Source organism: Scardinius erythrophthalmus (genome assembly GCF_964197995.2).
Source record: "Scardinius erythrophthalmus genome assembly, chromosome: 1".
Classification (NCBI taxonomy): Eukaryota; Metazoa; Chordata; class Actinopteri; order Cypriniformes; family Leuciscidae; genus Scardinius; species Scardinius erythrophthalmus.
This window is the reverse complement of record NC_138221.1, coordinates 62,155,534-62,174,987: the sequence shown is the minus strand read 5'-3', so window position 1 is coordinate 62,174,987 and position 19,454 is coordinate 62,155,534. Positions and strand designations below refer to the sequence as shown.

The 19,454-nt window shown below is 39.4% G+C and overlaps 1 protein-coding gene across 2 annotated transcripts; it reads right to left on the bottom strand.

The window, feature by feature from the left end:
* Positions 1-7,682: 7,682 nt before the first annotated feature.
* On the bottom strand, positions 7,683-14,402 carry LOC308702897 (5-hydroxytryptamine receptor 3C-like). 2 transcript variants are annotated; one of them, XM_081386057.1, is made up of 6 exons: positions 14,225-14,399; positions 14,093-14,130; positions 13,818-13,978; positions 8,809-9,019; positions 8,394-8,525; positions 7,683-8,107 (listed from the first exon to the last, which is right to left on the bottom strand). In XM_081386057.1, the coding sequence occupies exons 2-6, from the start codon at positions 14,124-14,126 to the stop codon at positions 7,866-7,868; spliced, it is 780 nt and encodes a 259-aa protein (XP_081242183.1). In that variant the 5' UTR covers positions 14,127-14,130; positions 14,225-14,399; the 3' UTR covers positions 7,683-7,865. The 2 variants fall into 2 exon arrangements, with proteins under 2 accessions (XP_081242183.1, XP_081242184.1); XM_081386058.1 differs by having other exon boundaries at positions 7,689-8,107; positions 13,818-13,926; positions 14,093-14,402.
* Positions 14,403-19,454: the final 5,052 nt, after the last annotated feature.

Genomic DNA, 19,454 nt, shown 5'->3' with positions numbered 1-19,454 from the left:
GATGACAATCTTCTCCAGACTGGAAATTAGGGGGAAATATCTGGACAAAAGTCATGTAGTGTATTCACCTTAAGACTACAGCATTTTTAATTATTTTTTAAAAATGTATAGTTATTTATATAGCGCTTTTAACAATGGATATTGTTTCAAAGCACCTTTATAGAAAATGATTGATTCTACTGTGTCAAAGCAATGTCCATTTGTCAGAATCTACAGTTCTAAGATAATATAGATCATGTAGTTAGCTAACATCATGTATTAATTTAGGCAGAAACCTAAATTCCAAATTTTATTATAGCTTCATGTATTATTTATTTTTATCAACACCTGAATGTTGGTTCGAAAGTTTGAAGTAAAAAAATGTAGCATTCAATTTGGAAAAAAAAAAATGCCTATGGAAAAAAGAACACGTATTCAAGACATAATTAGAGAGATTTCAAATTTAACTCAAACTTCTACCCACCCATCCAATAACGATGTTTTAGAAAATTTGCAGAAAGAATTAGACCACATTTATCAAGAAAAAGCCTAAGGTGCTTTTGTAAGATCTAGAAGAAAATGGCTGGAAGAAGGTGAAAGTACTTGTTTAGTCTCGAGAAAAGGAAGTAATCAGTAATCGTACTAGGTTACTTACGTAACCTCGGTTCCCTTAGAGAAAAGGGAACGAGTACTGCGTTGCAAACGCTGTGGGAAAACTCATTTTCTCAAGAATATTGAAGCCTTTATTTTAAAACGCATTGCAGCTGCATAGTGAGAGCATCATAGCTTGCAAAGCGAGCTGATTGGCTGTGCTGCGGCAACTGCACAAACCTATGGCAAGTGAGCAGGAGCGCGCAATTCCAATAGGAGTGCTTGGCGCCCTGCCAGACTTGAGCGCGCCAAATTGGACGCGTCAGGAGAGTATAAATTCGGAGAAAACTCGCCATATGACAGGTCTATATCGACTGAAGCGAAACACCTGATATGAGCGAATAGCACGGCAAGGCAACGCAGTACTCGTTCCCATATCTCTAAGGGAACCGAGGTTACGTAAGTAACCTAGTACGTTCCCTTACGAGAACGTTCTCGCATACTGCGTTGCAAACGCTGTGGGAGCCCCATTTAAAACGCTGTGCTATTTGCCTGTGACTATTCTGAGAATCCAGGGAGTCCCGGGACTATAACAGAGCACTCTGAATATCACAGACCAGAATGTCGTGTCTAAGATGATATGTAAGCATGTAGTGAAGCACAAAGGCCACTAAAGTATGTATAGACCCGGGTCGAAGAGCCAGGGACATAGAATACCATTCCCACATAAAATAGTGAAGTCACAACAAGTGTCTGAGTTATACACTGGCCTGGGTCCATAGAGCCAGTCTCTCCAGCGTGTCCTAGGTCTTCCCCGGGGTCTCCTCCCAGTGGGACGTGCCCGGAACACCTTCCCGGGAAGGCGTCCAGGAGGCATCCGGAACAGATGCCCAAGACACCTCAGCTGACCCCTCTCGATGTGGAGGAGCAGCGGCTCTACTCTGAACTCCTCCCGAGTGACCGAGCTTCTCACCCTATCTCTAAGGGATCGCCCAGCCACCCTGCGGAGAAAGCTCATTTTGGCCGCCTGTATCCGGGATCTTGTCCTTTAAGTCATGACCCAAAGCTCATGACCATAGGTGAGAGTAGGAACGTAGATTGACTGGTAAATCGAGAGCTTCGCCTTGCGGCTCAGCTCTTTCTTCACCACGACAGACCGGTACATAAAAATTATGAACAGAACTGGCGACAAAGGGCAGCCCTGCCAGAGTCCAACATGCACCGGGAAGAAGTCTGACTTACTGCCAGCAATGCGAACCAAGCTCCTGCTTCGGTCGTACAGGGACCGGACAGCCCTTAGCAAAGGACCCCGGACCCCATACTCCCGGAGCACCCTCCACAGGCCGCCGCGAGGGACACAGTTGAATGCCTTCTCCAAATCCACAAAGCACATGTGGATTGGTTGGGCAAACTCCCATGAACCCTCCTGCACCCTGTAGAGGGTATAGAGCTGGTCCAGTGTTCCACGGCCTGGACGAAAACCACACTGTTCCTCCTGAATCCATCCCAGAGGCACTGTCCCCGAGGCTGCAGAGGCGTGTCAGCCAAGACAGCCCCACAACATCCAGAGACTTGAGGTACTCAGGGCGGATCTCATCCACCCCCGGTGCCTTGCCACCGAGGAGTTTCTTGACTACCTCTGTGACTTCAGCTTGGGTGATGGACAAGTCCACCTCTGAGCCCTCAGCCTCTGCTTCCTCAATGGAAGACGTGACGGCGGGATTGAGGAGATCCTCGAAGTATTCCTTCCACCGTCCAACGACATCCCCAGTTGAGGTCAACAGCTGCCCACCTTCACTGTAGACAGCGTTGGTAGGGCACTGCTTCCCTCTCCTGAAGCACCAGATGGTTTGCCAGAATCTCTTTGAGGCCAGCCGATAGTCCTTCTCCATGGCCTCACCGAACTCCTCCCATGCCCGAGTTTTTGCCTCCACAACCACACGGGCTGCAGTTCGCTTGGCCTGCCGGTACCCGTCAGCTGCCTCAGGAGTCCCACAAGCCAGCCAGGCCCGATAGGACTCCTTCTTCAGCTTGACGGCATCCTTTACTTCCGGTGTCCACCACCGGGTTCGGGGATTGCCGCCTCGACAGGCACCGGAGACCTTACGGCCACAGCTCCGAGCGGCTCGGACTCGAGTCCACTCGGACTCAATATCTCCAGCCTCCCTCGGGATCCGGTCGAAGCTCCGCCGGAGGTGGGAGTTGAAGATCTTTCTGACAGGAGACTCGGCCAAAGCAGACCCTTACAGTACGCTTGGGTCTGCCGAGTCTGTCTAGCTTCCTCCCCCACCATCGGATCCAACTCACCACCAGGTTGTGATCAGTTGACAGCTCCGCCCCTCTCTTTACCCGAGTGTCCAAGACATACGGCTGCAAGACAAATGAAACAACCACAAAGTTGGCCTAGGGTGTCCTGGTGCCACGTGCACTGATGGACACCCTTATGCTTGAACATGGTGTCCGTTATGGACAAACTGTAACTAGCCCAGAAGTCCAATAACTGAACATCGCTCTGGTTCAGATCTGGGGGGCCGTTCCTCCCAATCACGCCTCTCCAGGTGTCACTGTCGTTGCCCACGTGGGCGTTGAAGTCCCCCAGTAGAACGACGGAGTCCCCAGTCGGAGCACTTTCCAGAACCCCTCCCAGAGACTCCAAGAAGGCCGGGTACTCTGTACTGCCGTTTGGCCCGTAGGCACACACGACAGTGAGAGACCTATCCCCGACCCGTAGGCACAGGGAAACGACCCTCTCGTTCACCGGGGTAAACTCTAACACATGGCGGCTGAGCTGGGGGGCTATAAGCAAACCCACACCAGCCCGCCGCCTCACACCATGGGCAACTTCAGAGTGGTGAAGAGTCCATCCTCTCTCAAGGAGTGTGGTTTCAGAGCCCAAGCCGTGCATAGAGGTGATCCCGACTATCTCTAGTTGGAACCTCTCAACCTCACGCACAATCTCAGGCTCCTTCCCCGCCAGCGAGGTGACATTCCACGTCCCTAGAGCTAGTTTCCGTGTCCAGGGATCGGGTTGTCGACACCCCCGCCTTTGACTGCCGCCCGATCCTCTCAGCACCGGCCCCTTACGGTCCGTCCTATAGGTGGTGAGCCCACAGGAAGGCGGCCCCACGTCGCTCCTTCGGGCTGAGCCCGGCCGGACCCCATTGGGGAGGCCCGGCCACCAGGCGCTCGCATACGAGCCCCAACCCTGGGTCTGGCTCCAGGGTGGTGCCCCGGCTGCACCATACCGGGCGACGTCACGGTCCTCGATTTAATATTATTCATAAAGGGCTTTTTGAACCACTCTTAGTCTGACCCGTCGCCTAGGACCTGTTTGCCTTGGGAGACCCTACCAGGGGCATATAGCCCCGGACAACATAGCTCCTAGGGTCATTCGGGTACTCAAACCCCTCCACCATGTTAAGGTGGCAGTTCAAGGAGGGGTAAATTAAAATTCGAGTTAACTAATTTCACTTGCAGAAATCGACTGCCTTAAACTGACCAACTATCTTTTAAATGTATTAGCATTCACAATGCACTAATAATGTGGGCAAAGTATTAATGTGAACTTATTTAATCTGAAACCACTAAAAAATATTGTAAATAAAGAGATTTCCACTGGACCAGCAACTACACAGTCACCACCTGTTAACCCCCTGGGGTCGACAATCGCGCCAGCGCGATAGGCGCGTTTTTTTTTTATATCAGTGCAAAAGAGATTCAAAATACTCTGTTGACTTTGATCTTGCATACCAGTTTCATACATCAATCGATCCTGTTAAGTGTGTATTATTTTTGTGTATACTCACAATAAAAAACAGCGTGTTGTGCTTTTTGCCAAATAAAGAAAAATAAACATGATGCGAGATCTGCTTTCTCTCTGTCAGTGAACTCCATTCTGAAACGCGTCCGAAAATGAACTGTAACTCAGCGAATACTCAGTCAAACAGGCATACAGACACACAGGCATGAAGCTTGAATTCTCTTCTTTTAAATGAAGTAATTTTTATAAAAAAAACAAATATTCACAGTTTATGTAATACGTATGAAAAGAGAGAGATGTCAGTCGTTCTCATCTCAGCTCATTATGTTTTAATGTGACTCCGCGCGCACTATTCAAACGCAAATGATCTGAGGACGCAAACCTGTGAACGCCCACATCAGCTGGATAACACACACCGCAAGTTCACTTTCAGACTCATGTACTTTACGACGCTGTGAGGAATAATACTATTTTAATAATAATCCTGGAAAATTTACCTCAGAAGTGCTGGAAGTTTCATTTCGAGGATCAACGGATCCAGGAAAAGGTCAGTTGCATATTTGCTTTGTTCTAATCCCAATAGTGTCTGTACACGTAAAAATACTGTTTAAATATGAATCGCGTTTCTGTGTGTGAATGAATGAACGCACAGATGCGCGCTGTTGTGTAGCTACTACAGCTGGAAAAATACTGTTTCAAAATGAATCGTTTTTGTGTGTGAATGAATGAACAGCTTTTACCAAACTCTATTGCTATACTGAGATGAGTAAAAATCGACTATAAAAAATCGGATAGATTATAAAGTTTTTACTGTAAAATAGCATCAAATAAAATTTGATCATCAAATAAAATTTGATGTGTGGTCTACTGCCACACATCAAATAAGCTTATAATGTTGCCAATTTCTGCTCATGTTAAATATATATATAGCCTATATTATGTTTTGTCAAAAATAAAGTAATCAACTAAGATGTTATTATAGTGTTTCAATGTAGGCTATATTCAAACTAATGAATCCTTAACTTTGAAATACGTATAATAAAATGTATACTTTAGTTTTTACAAAGAAAGATTACATTGGAAATATTGTTAAAATTTTTATTGTTGTTGTAATTGTATAACCTTTTTAATGAAATAGCAAAAAAATATATATACAAGGATAGATGTAAACAAAATCTTAAAATGTCAATATAAACCTTCTCTTTAAATTATTTTTATTGTGTTTTATTAGTGACACATTTGGGTAGAAAATATATTCAAAAACTTTCTGAAAATAGAGTATGGGAACAATTAACTACACTATTACTAGAAATGGTTACCTTGGATATTATACAATTTGCAAGCACAATTTGTGGAAAAAAAACAACAACTGTGAACCAATATTGTATATATATAGAGAGAGAGAGATAGAGAGAGAGATAGTCCTTGCATTCTTTCTTGTGGCTCAGTCACACACCTGAATGAAAGGCTCATTATGCGGGCCCCATTGTCTCCTCAGGTGTGAACTACTCAATATGCATGATGGTGTCATTGGATCATTCACGCCCACTCGCATATTGCCTTTCCAAACAAAAAGTGTCTTACAAAATTTAAATCAGTGTATTGTTTTATGTGAATGATTAGGCAGGATGATTTTCACATCATTTTGAAGAAAAAACTCTAGGCGACAAAATGCATTATTCAGAAGTCTTGTGGACACATATTTAGTATGTGTTTTGTGGCCTTATTTCAGAAACTTTCGTTTTTATTTTTTTTCAATAACCATGCATAAACATTATTCTCTCAAAAATACAAACCATGTACATACATGTTGCTCACATATTATGGTAGCCCTGTTTGTGCCAAATAGAGTGTAATGACGCCTTTGCCATTAATATGTTTATAAGCAACTGAAAAAAGCACAAATGTCAGGGCATGTCAGAACATCTCAAGGACCCCAAAAACACCTCAGACCCCTGAGGGTTAAAAAAAGCAACTTGCAGCAAATCATCAATGTTTCTAGATGTTCTCCTGGACTGAAGCACAGGCTCTACTCTTCAGCACAATGGTAACCCCAAAATGACATTTTACAGTAAACTACTGGCAACAGTGTTGCCAGTATATACCTGTTTTATAACTTACAGTTTATTACTGTTAAAATGTTTTGTGGGTGTCTTTTTATCTTGCACTGTTAACCCTTACAACCCCACAGGAAAATCCACACTACAAAGAGTAAAAACTAACATTGATGCAGTGTTGCAGTGAGATAATTAAGTGAATATGTAAGTGATTGTTGAGCATTAGTGATGAACACCTGCTGTTAACAAGCAGATTCACTGAAGAAAAGAGGAACACACAAATAGAAAATAGGGCAACACAAGAACTACAAATGACTTCCAGTCATTACACATTATTACACTTATTGTTAACTAGTATACCTTTATTTCTGTCATACATCTACAGAAGTTGTTATTGAGATGTTTTATTGAAAATGCTTGGGTTGAAGTTACCATTATGGAGATCAGTGTTAGCTTTAGTTGGGATGCTGATTCTCTTTCTGCTTGAACAGTGCTTCTGCAAGCCACACTTGTGCACACACACGGTTTGTGAATGATTGCGGTTATATTGATTATGATGACGATATCATCATATAGCCGTTAATTCACTAATCTCAATCAGAGTTTAATCCATTATCAAAACTGTTACATTACCACCACTGTGAAACTACAGCAATGAGTTACAATGACGAATTTTTTAACACATCATGCGCAACCAAAGAAACAGAGCTACACTGTCTTGTAGAAACATAGATAAAAAAAAAAAAAATCAACACCTCTCTCAACAATGGTGGCAAATAATGATTTATTTATTTATTCATGCAGCAGTGCACACGTAAACACAAATTTTTATTTTGGATGTGATCACCTGTTGCTCAGCCCTAAAAAAAAATGCAGCAAATGTTTTAAGAATAATAATAATAATAATAAAGAATGGAATATTTTCAACCTTTTTCTATTTTTATGTCAAAATAGTATAATTATCTTGTTTACATGTGACATCAAAAAATGCAATTGGTAAAAATAAACCTAAATAAAAGTCAGATAAATTTACCAAAAATGTGTTATCAAAGATATTATATTACTATAATTTTTATCATGTACATAAAATTTGCATTTAGCAAGGGATTGCAGTTTATTTAAGTTGTATTTGATTTTTTCTTTTCACAAATTACATATCACAGTCTTACACTCTTGCACCTGTGGGTCCATGAAGAACCTTTAACATCCATGGAATCTTTCCATTTCCCAGGTTCTTTATATAGCGGAAAAAAAGGTTCTTCAGATTATTAAAATGATCTTCACACTAAGAAAATGGCATTGCTGCAAAAATCCCCTTTTGGAGCCTTTATTTTCAAGTTAATGTACTTCAGTAGAATGTACAGTACAGCAACTAAAAAGGAAAACTATTGGCTATCTATATTTTAATATTTCAAATGAAACATGCAGAAGTTATGAAAGCCTGCATCTCATGTACAGGCCTATAAGAGGATATTTACTCATGTGAACCAAGCCATGGACAGTGATATCAGAAACACAATAACAGAGGTTACGTACAGAAAAAAGAAGATAACATGTATTATTGTTGCCACTCTGGTCCAGCACAGGGGTTTCCCCTCTTGATGGTTTTGATGAGCCTGAAACTCCATGAGGATCTGCTTCAGAACATTAAGAGTGTACAGCCGCTCTTCACTGCTGTCTGCAACAGAGTCTGAAGGGCCCGTTGTGTCCTTTACGCTCTCTGTGAGAGGAATTATACATGTATTTATTTGAAATATAAGATGTTTTATCAATGATTAATTTCTTTTAAAGAACTCATAAAAGAGTGAAATAAATTTTCATTGTTCCCTGCCTAATGCAAAAAGTTCTGATATAGAAAGCTCAGATAGCATTTATAGCTCTTGAACAATAACTTCATGGAGCAAAGATGCCAACCTCCAAATCACATTAAGATGAGTAATGGGAATGTGCATAGATAACTAACTAATAAAATGCCCCTCGTTATTAGATGTTGGGTGAATATTTACCAGAAAGAGCAGATGTGCTTTCCATTGCTGCTACTGAAACGGTCTGATTTCCTTTAGCCATCAGAAAATTCACAAAAATAGTCTCCAGAACACTGATGCCCATGAGAGTGAAGATGACAACACAATAAATCCCTGTAAAAAAACATTTTAAAAAAATAGTCAAAACTTTTTTTTGAAAGCAGTGTCTTATGCTCACCAAGGCTGCATTTGCAATAAAAAGCAGTAATATTGTGAAATATTACAATTTAAAAGAACTGTTTTCTGTTTTAATATATATAATAAAATATATTAATTTATTCTGTTATAGATATACTGACTTTTCAACATCATTACTTCAGTCAGTGTCACAAGATCCTTCAGAAATAATAAGAATATTTTGATTTGCTACACACACACTCTACTCTAATGAACTCACCAATCAGAGGGATATTACTGGCAGTCGAGGGCAGCATGTCTTTAAGAAGCAGCAGTAACACAGAAATAGCCAGAAGCAAAGTTACTTTAAAACCAAGCTTCTCTCCTCCACTTGAATTGATGAAGAATGAGGCCAAATCCAGCACAAGGAAGTACAATACTGGCATCAGAAAAATAATGACATACAGTACAGGTCTCCTCTGCATGGTGATCTGCAAGAACAGAAACATTTTTAAATGCTTCAACAGAGCCATGGCTGGACTGGCCATTGGGCATACCGGGCAAATGCCCGGTGGGCCGACGTGCTTTTTGGGCCGATATATCTCATACTCATACTTTTTTTTTTTTTTTTTTTTTTTTTAACGGCCCATAAAATTTGTACATCTGCGGCCCATTCGTTTTGTTTTGTTTTGCTTAATTGGCGGCGCTGGGTTTGTGCCGGTTTAATGCATTGGTCAAAGTCAGTGTTAGTTTTTTTTTTCTGACAGACCAGCCCATGAAACACGTAGATCAGCGGCCCATTGGCTCTTTTCTTGATTGACACTGGGCTGGCCCTATCATAACTTTAAACGAGTGAGCGAGCGTGCAGCAGTGTCAGTGTGTATCTGTCAAAATAGTCAGCGAGATGGAGAAGAAACGCAAGGAATGTGCAGAGAAATAGCGTGAAAAAATAGAACCAGGCCCTTAAAGCAGACACTGTAAACTGTGTCAAAATATATGTTTTCTGACCTTCATCAGCTCCTGTGGCAGATGATAGTGAGGACGGAGGATCAGGAGAGAGATGAGAGAGTGTAAAGTCCGCGGTAAGCAGCATTACTTTCAAAACACTTAAGGCGGGCGTACACGGTGCGAGTTCGGACCAGGATCGGACACTCGGGAGGTCGTGAGATATTGCACACGTTGCGAGTCAGTTTAACTGATAATCGCGTCAATGCAGCTGGTACACGGCACGACTGTCCTGCACGAATTTTATCCCGAGCCGGCAGCAATCACGTGAGCTTTCGCGCTAAACACAGAGACCGTCAATATTGCATGCAGGCAAAGCTTCAGATAGAAAAAATGACAGAAATGTGTGTGCAAATGATTTGTTGTAAAGCAGAGAACAGTAGCCATTCAACGTAAAAACTAGAGAGAGAGAGAATTATTATTTTTATTTTATTATTTTTATTTAATATTATTATTATTATTTTCTGTAGTACAATGTTCAAAATAATTTTCTATGCTGTTTTGATGCTTTGGCAATACAATTGTATTTTTGTCATGCCAATAAAGCTTTATTGAATTGAACAGAATTGAATTGAGAGAAGTGTGTGTGTGTGTGTGTGTGTGTGTGTGCATGTGTGGACATGTTTTTCTACACCGGTGGGGACTTAAACCTGAATGCACACAGACTCATGGGGACTCGTGTCACCGTGGGGACCTAAATTGAGGTCCCCATGGGTACAAAAGCTTATAAATCATACAGAATTAGTTTTTTTGAAAATGTAAAAATGCAGAATGTCTCCTGTGATGGGTAGGTTTAGGGATAGGGGCAGTGTAAGGGGATAGAACAGTTTGTACAGTATAAAAACCATTACGTCTATGGAGAGTCCCCACAAAGATAGTGCACCAGACATGTGTGTGTGTGTGTGTGTGTGTGTGTATGAGAGAGGGAGAGAGACAGTGTATGCGCACGCTGTATGGTTGCTGCCACTGAGGTATAGCCCCACGTGGTTGTGTATAATTTGGAAATAGGAGACAGCTGGTGAAAATCGGGCCGACTCCCCGAATTTTTTAAACATGTTTAAAGATGATCGGGAGGTCGGGGAGGTGCTTATAACGTGCTCGGCTCGGCTCGGCTCGTAATTCCTCTCACACGCTGCGAGCCGCGAGCATGCGAGCATCACCGATTCCACTCGATTTCTCCCGAGTGAAAAAAATCATCTGCGAGCTCGTAAAAAAAGCAAAAATCGCACCGTGTACGCCCGCCTTTAGGCCATGTCATGAGTGTAGATTATTTCCACATCTGCATAGTTGACGATTACCGCAATTCACTAGAAATTTAATAAGAGGCGTTTGTAAACCATGTTTTCCGCCAAAATAAAAGCTCATGTGCTTATCTCTTTCAAATATAGAAATTGGTACAACACTAATTATGAAAGTTTCCTTTATTTTTTAGTGCATTTGTTTTACAAAATATGGCTATTACTGTCATTGGATTAATATTATAACTATTATTATGTAGTAGGTGTAATGCAAATAGACACTAATAGACCAACTAAAAGAGGTTTGAATTTTTCTTTGTTTAATTTGCACACTGAATATGGGTTGGAGCTTTTAATTTTGAACTCTCAAAGTGCACCAGCCCTGATCAGAGCAGCTTTACATTAATACTGGAAACCGGAGCTAGTTGTTACAAAGTCAAAAGTTCTATGACTGAAAACTTGTTTTCTCTAGCAGTGGTTTTCGTATTTTGTAATAGCTGTTAAATGAATGCTATGAAGTTACACTGAGATACATGAACTATATAATGAAGGAAATTTTTATCTGAAAGGTGAAAAACTTTAGCATATTTTTTAAAAAAAGAGTACTTATTATGGAAATAATATACTTTGAAAGAATATACTTTGAAAGTGTGATCTGAATGTAATGATTTTGGACACTTAACTGCATGTTATTTAACAGTTAAATGACAATGTTGTCAGGGAATATACCAGACTCAGGTATCAGGTGAGAAGACCAGTGCTCGAATTGAGGGGGGGCTGGGGGGATCCGGGACCCCCCATAAGGTATTAGGGACCCCCCATAAGAAGTAGAAAATAGAATTAGGGGGGTCCCTCGGAAATTTTTATTTTAGTAAAAATAATAATGACAAATCAAAATAAATGCATGCAAAGGATACGGTAAATATCGTGATTCGTGAACTGATTATTTACAATAATTTATTTTAAGTGAGTTTATAGGCTAGTTGTAGTGTCTCTTTAAAATGTAAACGCCCCGCCTAAAGAGCGCTGTGCGCGCGCATGACATCGTCGACTGACAGGACTGTTTGTTTGGCGCCGCTCCGGTGAAGGAAGCTAATTTTAGATTTTAAAATATGGAGAAAAATAAACCTCCACTCGCAGTCGGGAAGAGAAAGCTTCTTACTGACTTTTTTGAGGGGTAATTGTCTCTCGCTATATATCTTTCTACTTTATATCTATCCACTCCATGTCGGGGCTTTTATATAGCATAAATTGGAAACATTTAGGCTCAAGTTACTATTTTTTTTTCATAATTAATAGTCCTGGTTCTATAGGAGTGCTAGAGATCTCGATGAAGATAACAGCTTTTTAGTAATTATAAAGGGAGCGCTCGTTGTGCGCTTTCTATGCTTTCTAATATCCATTCTTTGTATTTATTTGTAACTGTTAGCGCTAACTGTTATATGACTTGTTTTTCATGCTGCTAGGACCAAAGGCTGTATAAACACGGCAAAATTTTGGGAATTACATACGCATTTATGCGGGATTCACTCTTGAAATAGCAATGATTTATTTTGATTGCAATAGTATTGTTTGTTTATGAATAAAGCAGCCTTTTTCACTGAAATGGTTGAATAGTCTGCTGACTCACTCACTCATGACAGTGCTTTGCCGCCACCCCAACTAGCTGCTAACGTTACTGGACGTAACTATTTAAAAATCATATGTGCTGAAATAGTTGAAAAATCCCAACCAACACACAGGCTGACAGCCTGTTTTGTCACAATTTATAATAAACAAGTTTCATGCATTTAATCAAGTCTTTTGGAACAAACATTATCACAGTGTCACATCAATCATCCAGTTGTTTTTAGGGTAAATACTACATTGGTAAATAAAGCTAGAATCATTCTGTTGGATGTACAAAATTCAAAAGTCTCTTCTGTTCACCAAGCCTGCATTGATTTGATCCAAAATACAGTAAAAACTAATATATTGAAATATTATTACAATGTAAAATAATAATACAATAAAATATAATTTATTTCTGTGATCAAAGCTGAATTTTCACCATCGTTACTCCAGTGTTCATCACATGATCCTTCAGAAATCCTTCTAATATGATGACTTGATGCTCAACAAACATTTATGATTAATATCAATGTTGAAAACAGTTATTTACAGTATTTTTTTTATTTATTTATTAGTTTGATGAATAGAAAGTTTATCTGAAATATAAACTTTTGTAACATTTTACACACTACCATTCAAAAGCTTGCGGTTATAATTTATAAAAAAATGTTGGGAAAGAAATTAATACTTTTATTCAGTACGGTTGCATTAAATTGATCAAAAGTGACAGTAAAGACTGAAGATTATGTTTCAAATAAATGCTGTTCTTTTGAACTTTCTATTCATCAAAAAATCCTGAAAAATAAAATGTATGATGGTTTCCACACAAATATGAACTGTTTCCAACATTAATAATCATAACTGTTCATCAAACCATCATATTAGAGTGATTTCTGAAGGATCATGTGACACTGAAGACTGGAGTAATGATGCTGAAAATTCAGCTTTGATCACAAGATATAAATTACACTTTTCTATATAAGTAATTTAAAAGAATTATATATATATATATATATATATATATATACAGTATATATATGAATTCAAGCGTTTTTAATACATAGTATATATTTATGCATATTCAAATATATTGTATATTTTGTATAAAGTGTATATTGCGAGACTAACCAACCCCCCGCCCAAAAAAACTTGGGGACCCCCCATAAGACTTGACTCAATTCGAGCACTGGAGAAGACAACACATATTGAACAGTGCAAGTGTCATTGTGTCCAAGCCTAATCGTCACAGTTACATCATTGTTTTACTGTTGAGATTTGGCTGAAACCCCTTTAGGCTATTCAATGACAGGGTTCTGCTGTGACAACTTGCCCCATATACAGGATTGTGACTGCATGAGTCTTATTCTTACTGAAGTGAACCATTCACATTAATGATAATCTATAATTATGTGATTCTTATCGTTCTGCTCTGTACCGTATATATCAGCTGATCCTGGTCTTGTCCTAGAGGATTGGCACGGCCTTTAGAAATATTTATACTGAGGAGTTCCCACTCTCCCTGAGTCTGAAAGGCCTTCTTGGAGCTGAGGGTCAGGAATGATGCATCAGAGAAAGGGTTAATTAGGAGCTCCTTGCCTGAGAGAAAATCAACAACAGACATTACAATGACTTTCATTTCAAATATGCATTGGATGGGGTTTGTTTGTTTGCCTCACTACCACATGAATGCATAAAGGGGGTCAAACTGACCCGTATTCACCAGATGACCTTCTGTTTCTGCCATGATTCTGAAGGTCACATACAATGGACACTTTACTATCCATAAATCATGGGAGAGGAGTGGTGAAAGACATGGAAATTACATAAATCACTTCAGCTCACATGACAATGCTAACATGGTGGCGGATGATGTACAGTCAGACTGCATTCATACCACACACATTCATGCTTGATAATATTCACACTATGTATATTTTGTAACAGTTCTTCATCAAATGTAGGACCTAGTCAGACAGTATATGAGTTGACTAGAGCAGTGGTTCCCAAACCTGTCAAACACACCTGATTCAACTCATTAGCTCATTAACCCATGTGATAATGAGCTGATGAGTTAAATCCGGTGTGTTTGATTAGGGAAACTTGATTAGTTTCAGATGTACTTAAATGTATTGGAGACTGAAGGGTGAAATTGCAGCTTTGGACGTCAAAGGGAAACCGGTGAAGGTCCATCTTGCAGGCCGAGGTCAGAGCTAAAGTGTTAGATGTGAGAACAATGCCTTGATAAAGCAACTGCACATGTTGATTCTCTTGTGTCGCAAACTCTGTCTTGATGCCAAATAGATAGAAAAAGAAGAAACGTAGTTCAATAAAATCAAATGCAAACTTTAAAAGGTATAGATCAACCAAAAAGTAAAAATGCTGGCATCCATTACTCAACCTCATGTTGTTCCAAATGCTTTCATTCATCTTCAAAACATAAATGAAGAATATATTTTTATAGAATTTGAGATTTCTGTCCCTCAATAAAAAGTCCATTCTACCAAAATGTTCAAGCTTCATTAAAAGTCTTCATAAAATTAATCCATTTGATTCGAGCGGTGTAATCCAAGTCTTCTGAAGGAATATAACACCTTTAAATAATAAGCAGGTTTAATTTAGGCTTTTATTCACATTTATTCACTCTAAGGGAATGAAAGTATTGTGGGTTTAAGACAAAATAAGGGTGAGCAAATGATGCCTGAATTTTCATCTTTGGATGAACTAACCAACCCTTTAAAGGGGGGGTGAAATGCTCATTTTCACTCAATCTCCTGTTAATCTTGAGTACCTATAGAGTAGTATTGCATCCTTCATATCTCCAAAAAGTCTTTAGTTTTATTATATTTATAAGTGAAAGATAGACTGTACCGAGTCTTTCCGGAAAAAACCGAGCGGCTGGGGGCGGGCCGTGTGGGCGATGTGCTAAAGCTGTGCTAACGCGCCGAGCTAGTAACGTTAACAACACACAGAAACATTTGTTCAACAGTTTTACTCACCGTCCGGTTCCAACGCACGACTGCGGACCTTTATCATTGTGACTGCTCGATCCTTAAGCATTAGACGATCTGCAAATCCGTGATCTGGGCTTTGTTTATAAAACAATCATCGTCGAAATGCAGGGAAACAGTCTTGCTCAACTCGTTTTTGCCCCGGAAAAACAAACTGCATCCACTATTCCCTTAACGCTGGGTTCTTTGGGAATCTGTGCAGGTTTGTCTTGCCCTGGCAACCAAAAACCCACTTCTTTGGTGACACTGACTTCCCTAAAGCCGAGCAGAGCGCTTAGATGAGGTACTGCTTTCGCTCTCTTGCTCTGGTGTACGAGTGCGCGCGCGCCCGCGATCTTACTGGAGAAGTGCCCTTAGGACCCGTATAAGGAAATTCCGTTACATCTGACGTCACACATGCCCATACTCGAAAAAAACTTTCCGAAACTTGTGACAAACCGGAAGGACAATTTTTGGCACAGAAATACTCCTTTAAACGTACAATTTAATTTTTGAAACTTTGTCCATGTTTAGCATGGGAATCCAACTCTTTAACAGTGTAAAAAACTCAGTATGCATGAAATAGCATTTCACCCCCCCTTTAAAGACTATGGAGATTCAGAGCTTTTTTTCACTTATAATGTAATGGATCTTGTTAAAAACAGACATTGGTAGGTTCTACATGCAGCCAGGAAGTGCTTGGTTTCACTAAATGCTGGAAAGTTTTCAGTTCTGAAAGTTTTTGTAAAACCCTTCTTTCCTTCCTTCCTTACTTACTTAGCAAACCACTTACTCACTTAGCAAATCATGCTGAATTACACAAAATGTTTCATACCTTTCAATTATGTTGATGTCTGGAATCCAAACCATATCTTTTTTAATTGAAGAGACATTGATCCCACAAAATTCATCAGGATTCCATATTGTGAACTCATTGTACCAACCCTGCAAAGTTATGGGTATAACGTTAACAGTAATTAGAACTAGTGGTCAACTGACTTGGTCCAATGTAACTTTGATAAATGGCTTTTTAATTTATTTTTTATTTAAGTGTAACTTTGTTTTTATTTTTCAGTATCTACATATATAATACATGACTTAAAATAAATTAGACCTTTCAATGTCTTGCTTTGGTTCATCATTCAAGTAGTTAATGGCCGACGCCAAAAAATTGTTTAATTGGCCTGTTATTTAATTTGACAGTGTATCAACACATATTATTATCATCATTGTTTCCAGATAAAACATCTGATTACACATGTCATGGTTTTATAAGTTGAGTAAAACTGTGAGTGAAAAGGGTTCTGAAAACACTTACAATTATAACTGTGATTTGTGTTGAGATGCTCTGGGCTTTTTCATCCTTTAGAAAGAAAGAAATGTTGAGTGATGATAATACATCCGGTGTCATTGACATTCAAGTAAATCATGCTGGATTTATACCACTTCTTTGATGGAGGTCACAAGCAGGTTCATAAAAATATTGGTAGGAGTTGTCCAGTTATGCACGGGCCGTAGGGACGTCATCTGAACGTCACTGTTGTCCAAGCCGAGATGCTCGTTAAGTGCCCTGTAACTGCAGTTTTCAGCAGCAGACACACACCCTGCACAGATGACACTTCATGTCCGTCATTTACACCTTTTTCTCTGTTCAACATTCATCCTTCCATAAATATACTTCTCAACTAGTGTGCTTGTTCCAATAATAACAATGCTAAAATGAAGATATAAAAATGCAACTATGCTTATAACCTGTTCGATGAACGTGGTTTCTCCAAGTAAAACAAGTTTCTGCATCAACATCTTTGTTGATCCTGGAACAATAATCCAATCAACCAATCAGATTACAATCAGTTTACAGTTTATGTCAAGTTTAGGCTTACAGCCAGGGTTAGGTGCTTCAACATCAGCGTTATTCACCATCATTTCCCTCTGGTTTTAGGGATAAGTTATGGGTAGGGTTAGGTTTAGGGGTTGGGATAGGGTTATGAGTACATTTTCAGACAGGAATGTTGTTCCAGGATCAACAAAATCTGTTGAACCGAACATGTCTAACTCGGCAAAATCACAGTGACCATAACTGTTCTTAACTGTTGATGTTACCCTTGGAAAAAAAAAAGGTATACACTTTAGCATACTTTTTAAAGAGTACTGATTGCAGAAATAATACTTTCAAAGAATATACTTAAGTGCAAACTGAATGTAATGTTTTCGAAAACTTAAATGCATGCTAACTGAAAATTAAATGAAAATGCATTATACTTTAAGCAGTTAGCTGAACTTAAGAGTGTTTTGACCCACTTAAGTAGGACTTAAGTACATCCTTATATGTAATTGCATAATTACATCTACTGTCTTTAAAGGCACACCATGCATTTTTCCATTTTTGTCAAACAGCGACCCCTAGAGTCGCTGTGGAGTGCTTGTATTTAACGTTACTGTCGTAAATACCACTTGTGCAGAGCCGTCTCTGCAACGAAAAAATGCATAGTGTGCCTTTAATATATAAATAAAGTCACAGCTAAATGTACTGACAAGCATATGATAAACTAAAATAATGTAATTTCTATTCTATTCTATTTATGTCATGTATTTATCATGCTGTTGCTTAGATACCTATCATCACGCGCATGAACTCGACAATTGACTACTGTGGACTTCGACCAAAAACAGGAAGTAAATACAGGTATGTGCGGTGGCTGAATTAACATCAATTTTATTAATATTTTTAATATTAATATCTTTCACATCTACTGCAGTCAGATTCACCGTGTTCACTCTGAAGGAATCACTCACATTGCTGTGCACTTGTAATGACACATCAAGGATGTTAAGAGGCTAAAAGCAGGTTTAAAACTTGCCCCATTGAAGTCAACAGGGTGCAAATTTTAAAAAAGAGGATAACACGGTGGCAACACCGATTTCTGTCGTTGTTCTCTGTACTGACAGCACTCCAAATTTACAGAAAAAATATGACCGGAGTTCTCCTTTAAGTGTGTTAAGAAACATATGAGTCTCTCTTTAAGTGCACTTAAGTGGCCTTTTATTTTATTCATATTATATTATCAGCAAGTAGTTTTTTTTTCAAATATACTTAAGATCTGACATACACTACAAGTGAATGCAATTAAGCTCACTTCTTTTTCATAAGTGTAGATAGCAAATTAAATATACATATCAAATCAAAAGGCTCTGGATCAAACCAAACTGCAGTATTTTTGTGCAAATTCATCTGTCATGTGACTACATGACATACACTCATCCTCAAACACCAGGGGCAAAACTGCACAACACAACAACAGAAACTGTTAAACAGACATTTAAGAATCGACTTACCGACTGAGGCAAGATAAAATATTAGCCACCGGAGATCCATGGCAAATAGTCGAATAGAGATGCAGTATTGAACAGATGGCTGTCATTTGGTCACATTTATATAGTGTAAATGAAAAGCATGTCCAACCTCCTCTCCTGTTTTAGTGTGTGGCAAAAAAAAAAATTAAAAACCTATTCAAACTGCTGATGTCATAGCTATATGTCATTAATATACATGCTTTGTATGATGTTGTGGATTTATAAGGGGTCTTTGTTCTAAACAGAATCATTTTGACACTATTCTTTTCCAGACCATTATTATTTAGTCTGCTTGAACAGAACTTGATCAGATTTAAATAAAGTTAATTGTCAGCCATGATTTATATGCTATATTTACCTGTGCATGTGACATCAAACAGACGGATAAGAGATGCCACAAAACCCACTGGTGCAAACGCAAACAAACCGTAGTGAGTGAGTCTAGACCTTTGTTCAATACTTCATTCAGAGCCCTTGTACCGTACAGTGTTGTTTGCATTTATTCATTAAGCAGATGCTTTTATCCAAAACGACTTACAATTGAGGAATACCACAAGCGATTTATCTTAAAGCGGTTGTCACGGTGTGACAAATAGTATGCGGAACTTATTTCCCCTAAAGTAGTGTTTCCGCTGGGACACTTTTGAGCGTAACACCGCCCCCAGGCCTGTGTGTGCGTCTGTTGCCATGACAACCTCAAATGACAGATTGTCAACAGGTTTGAGGAATTT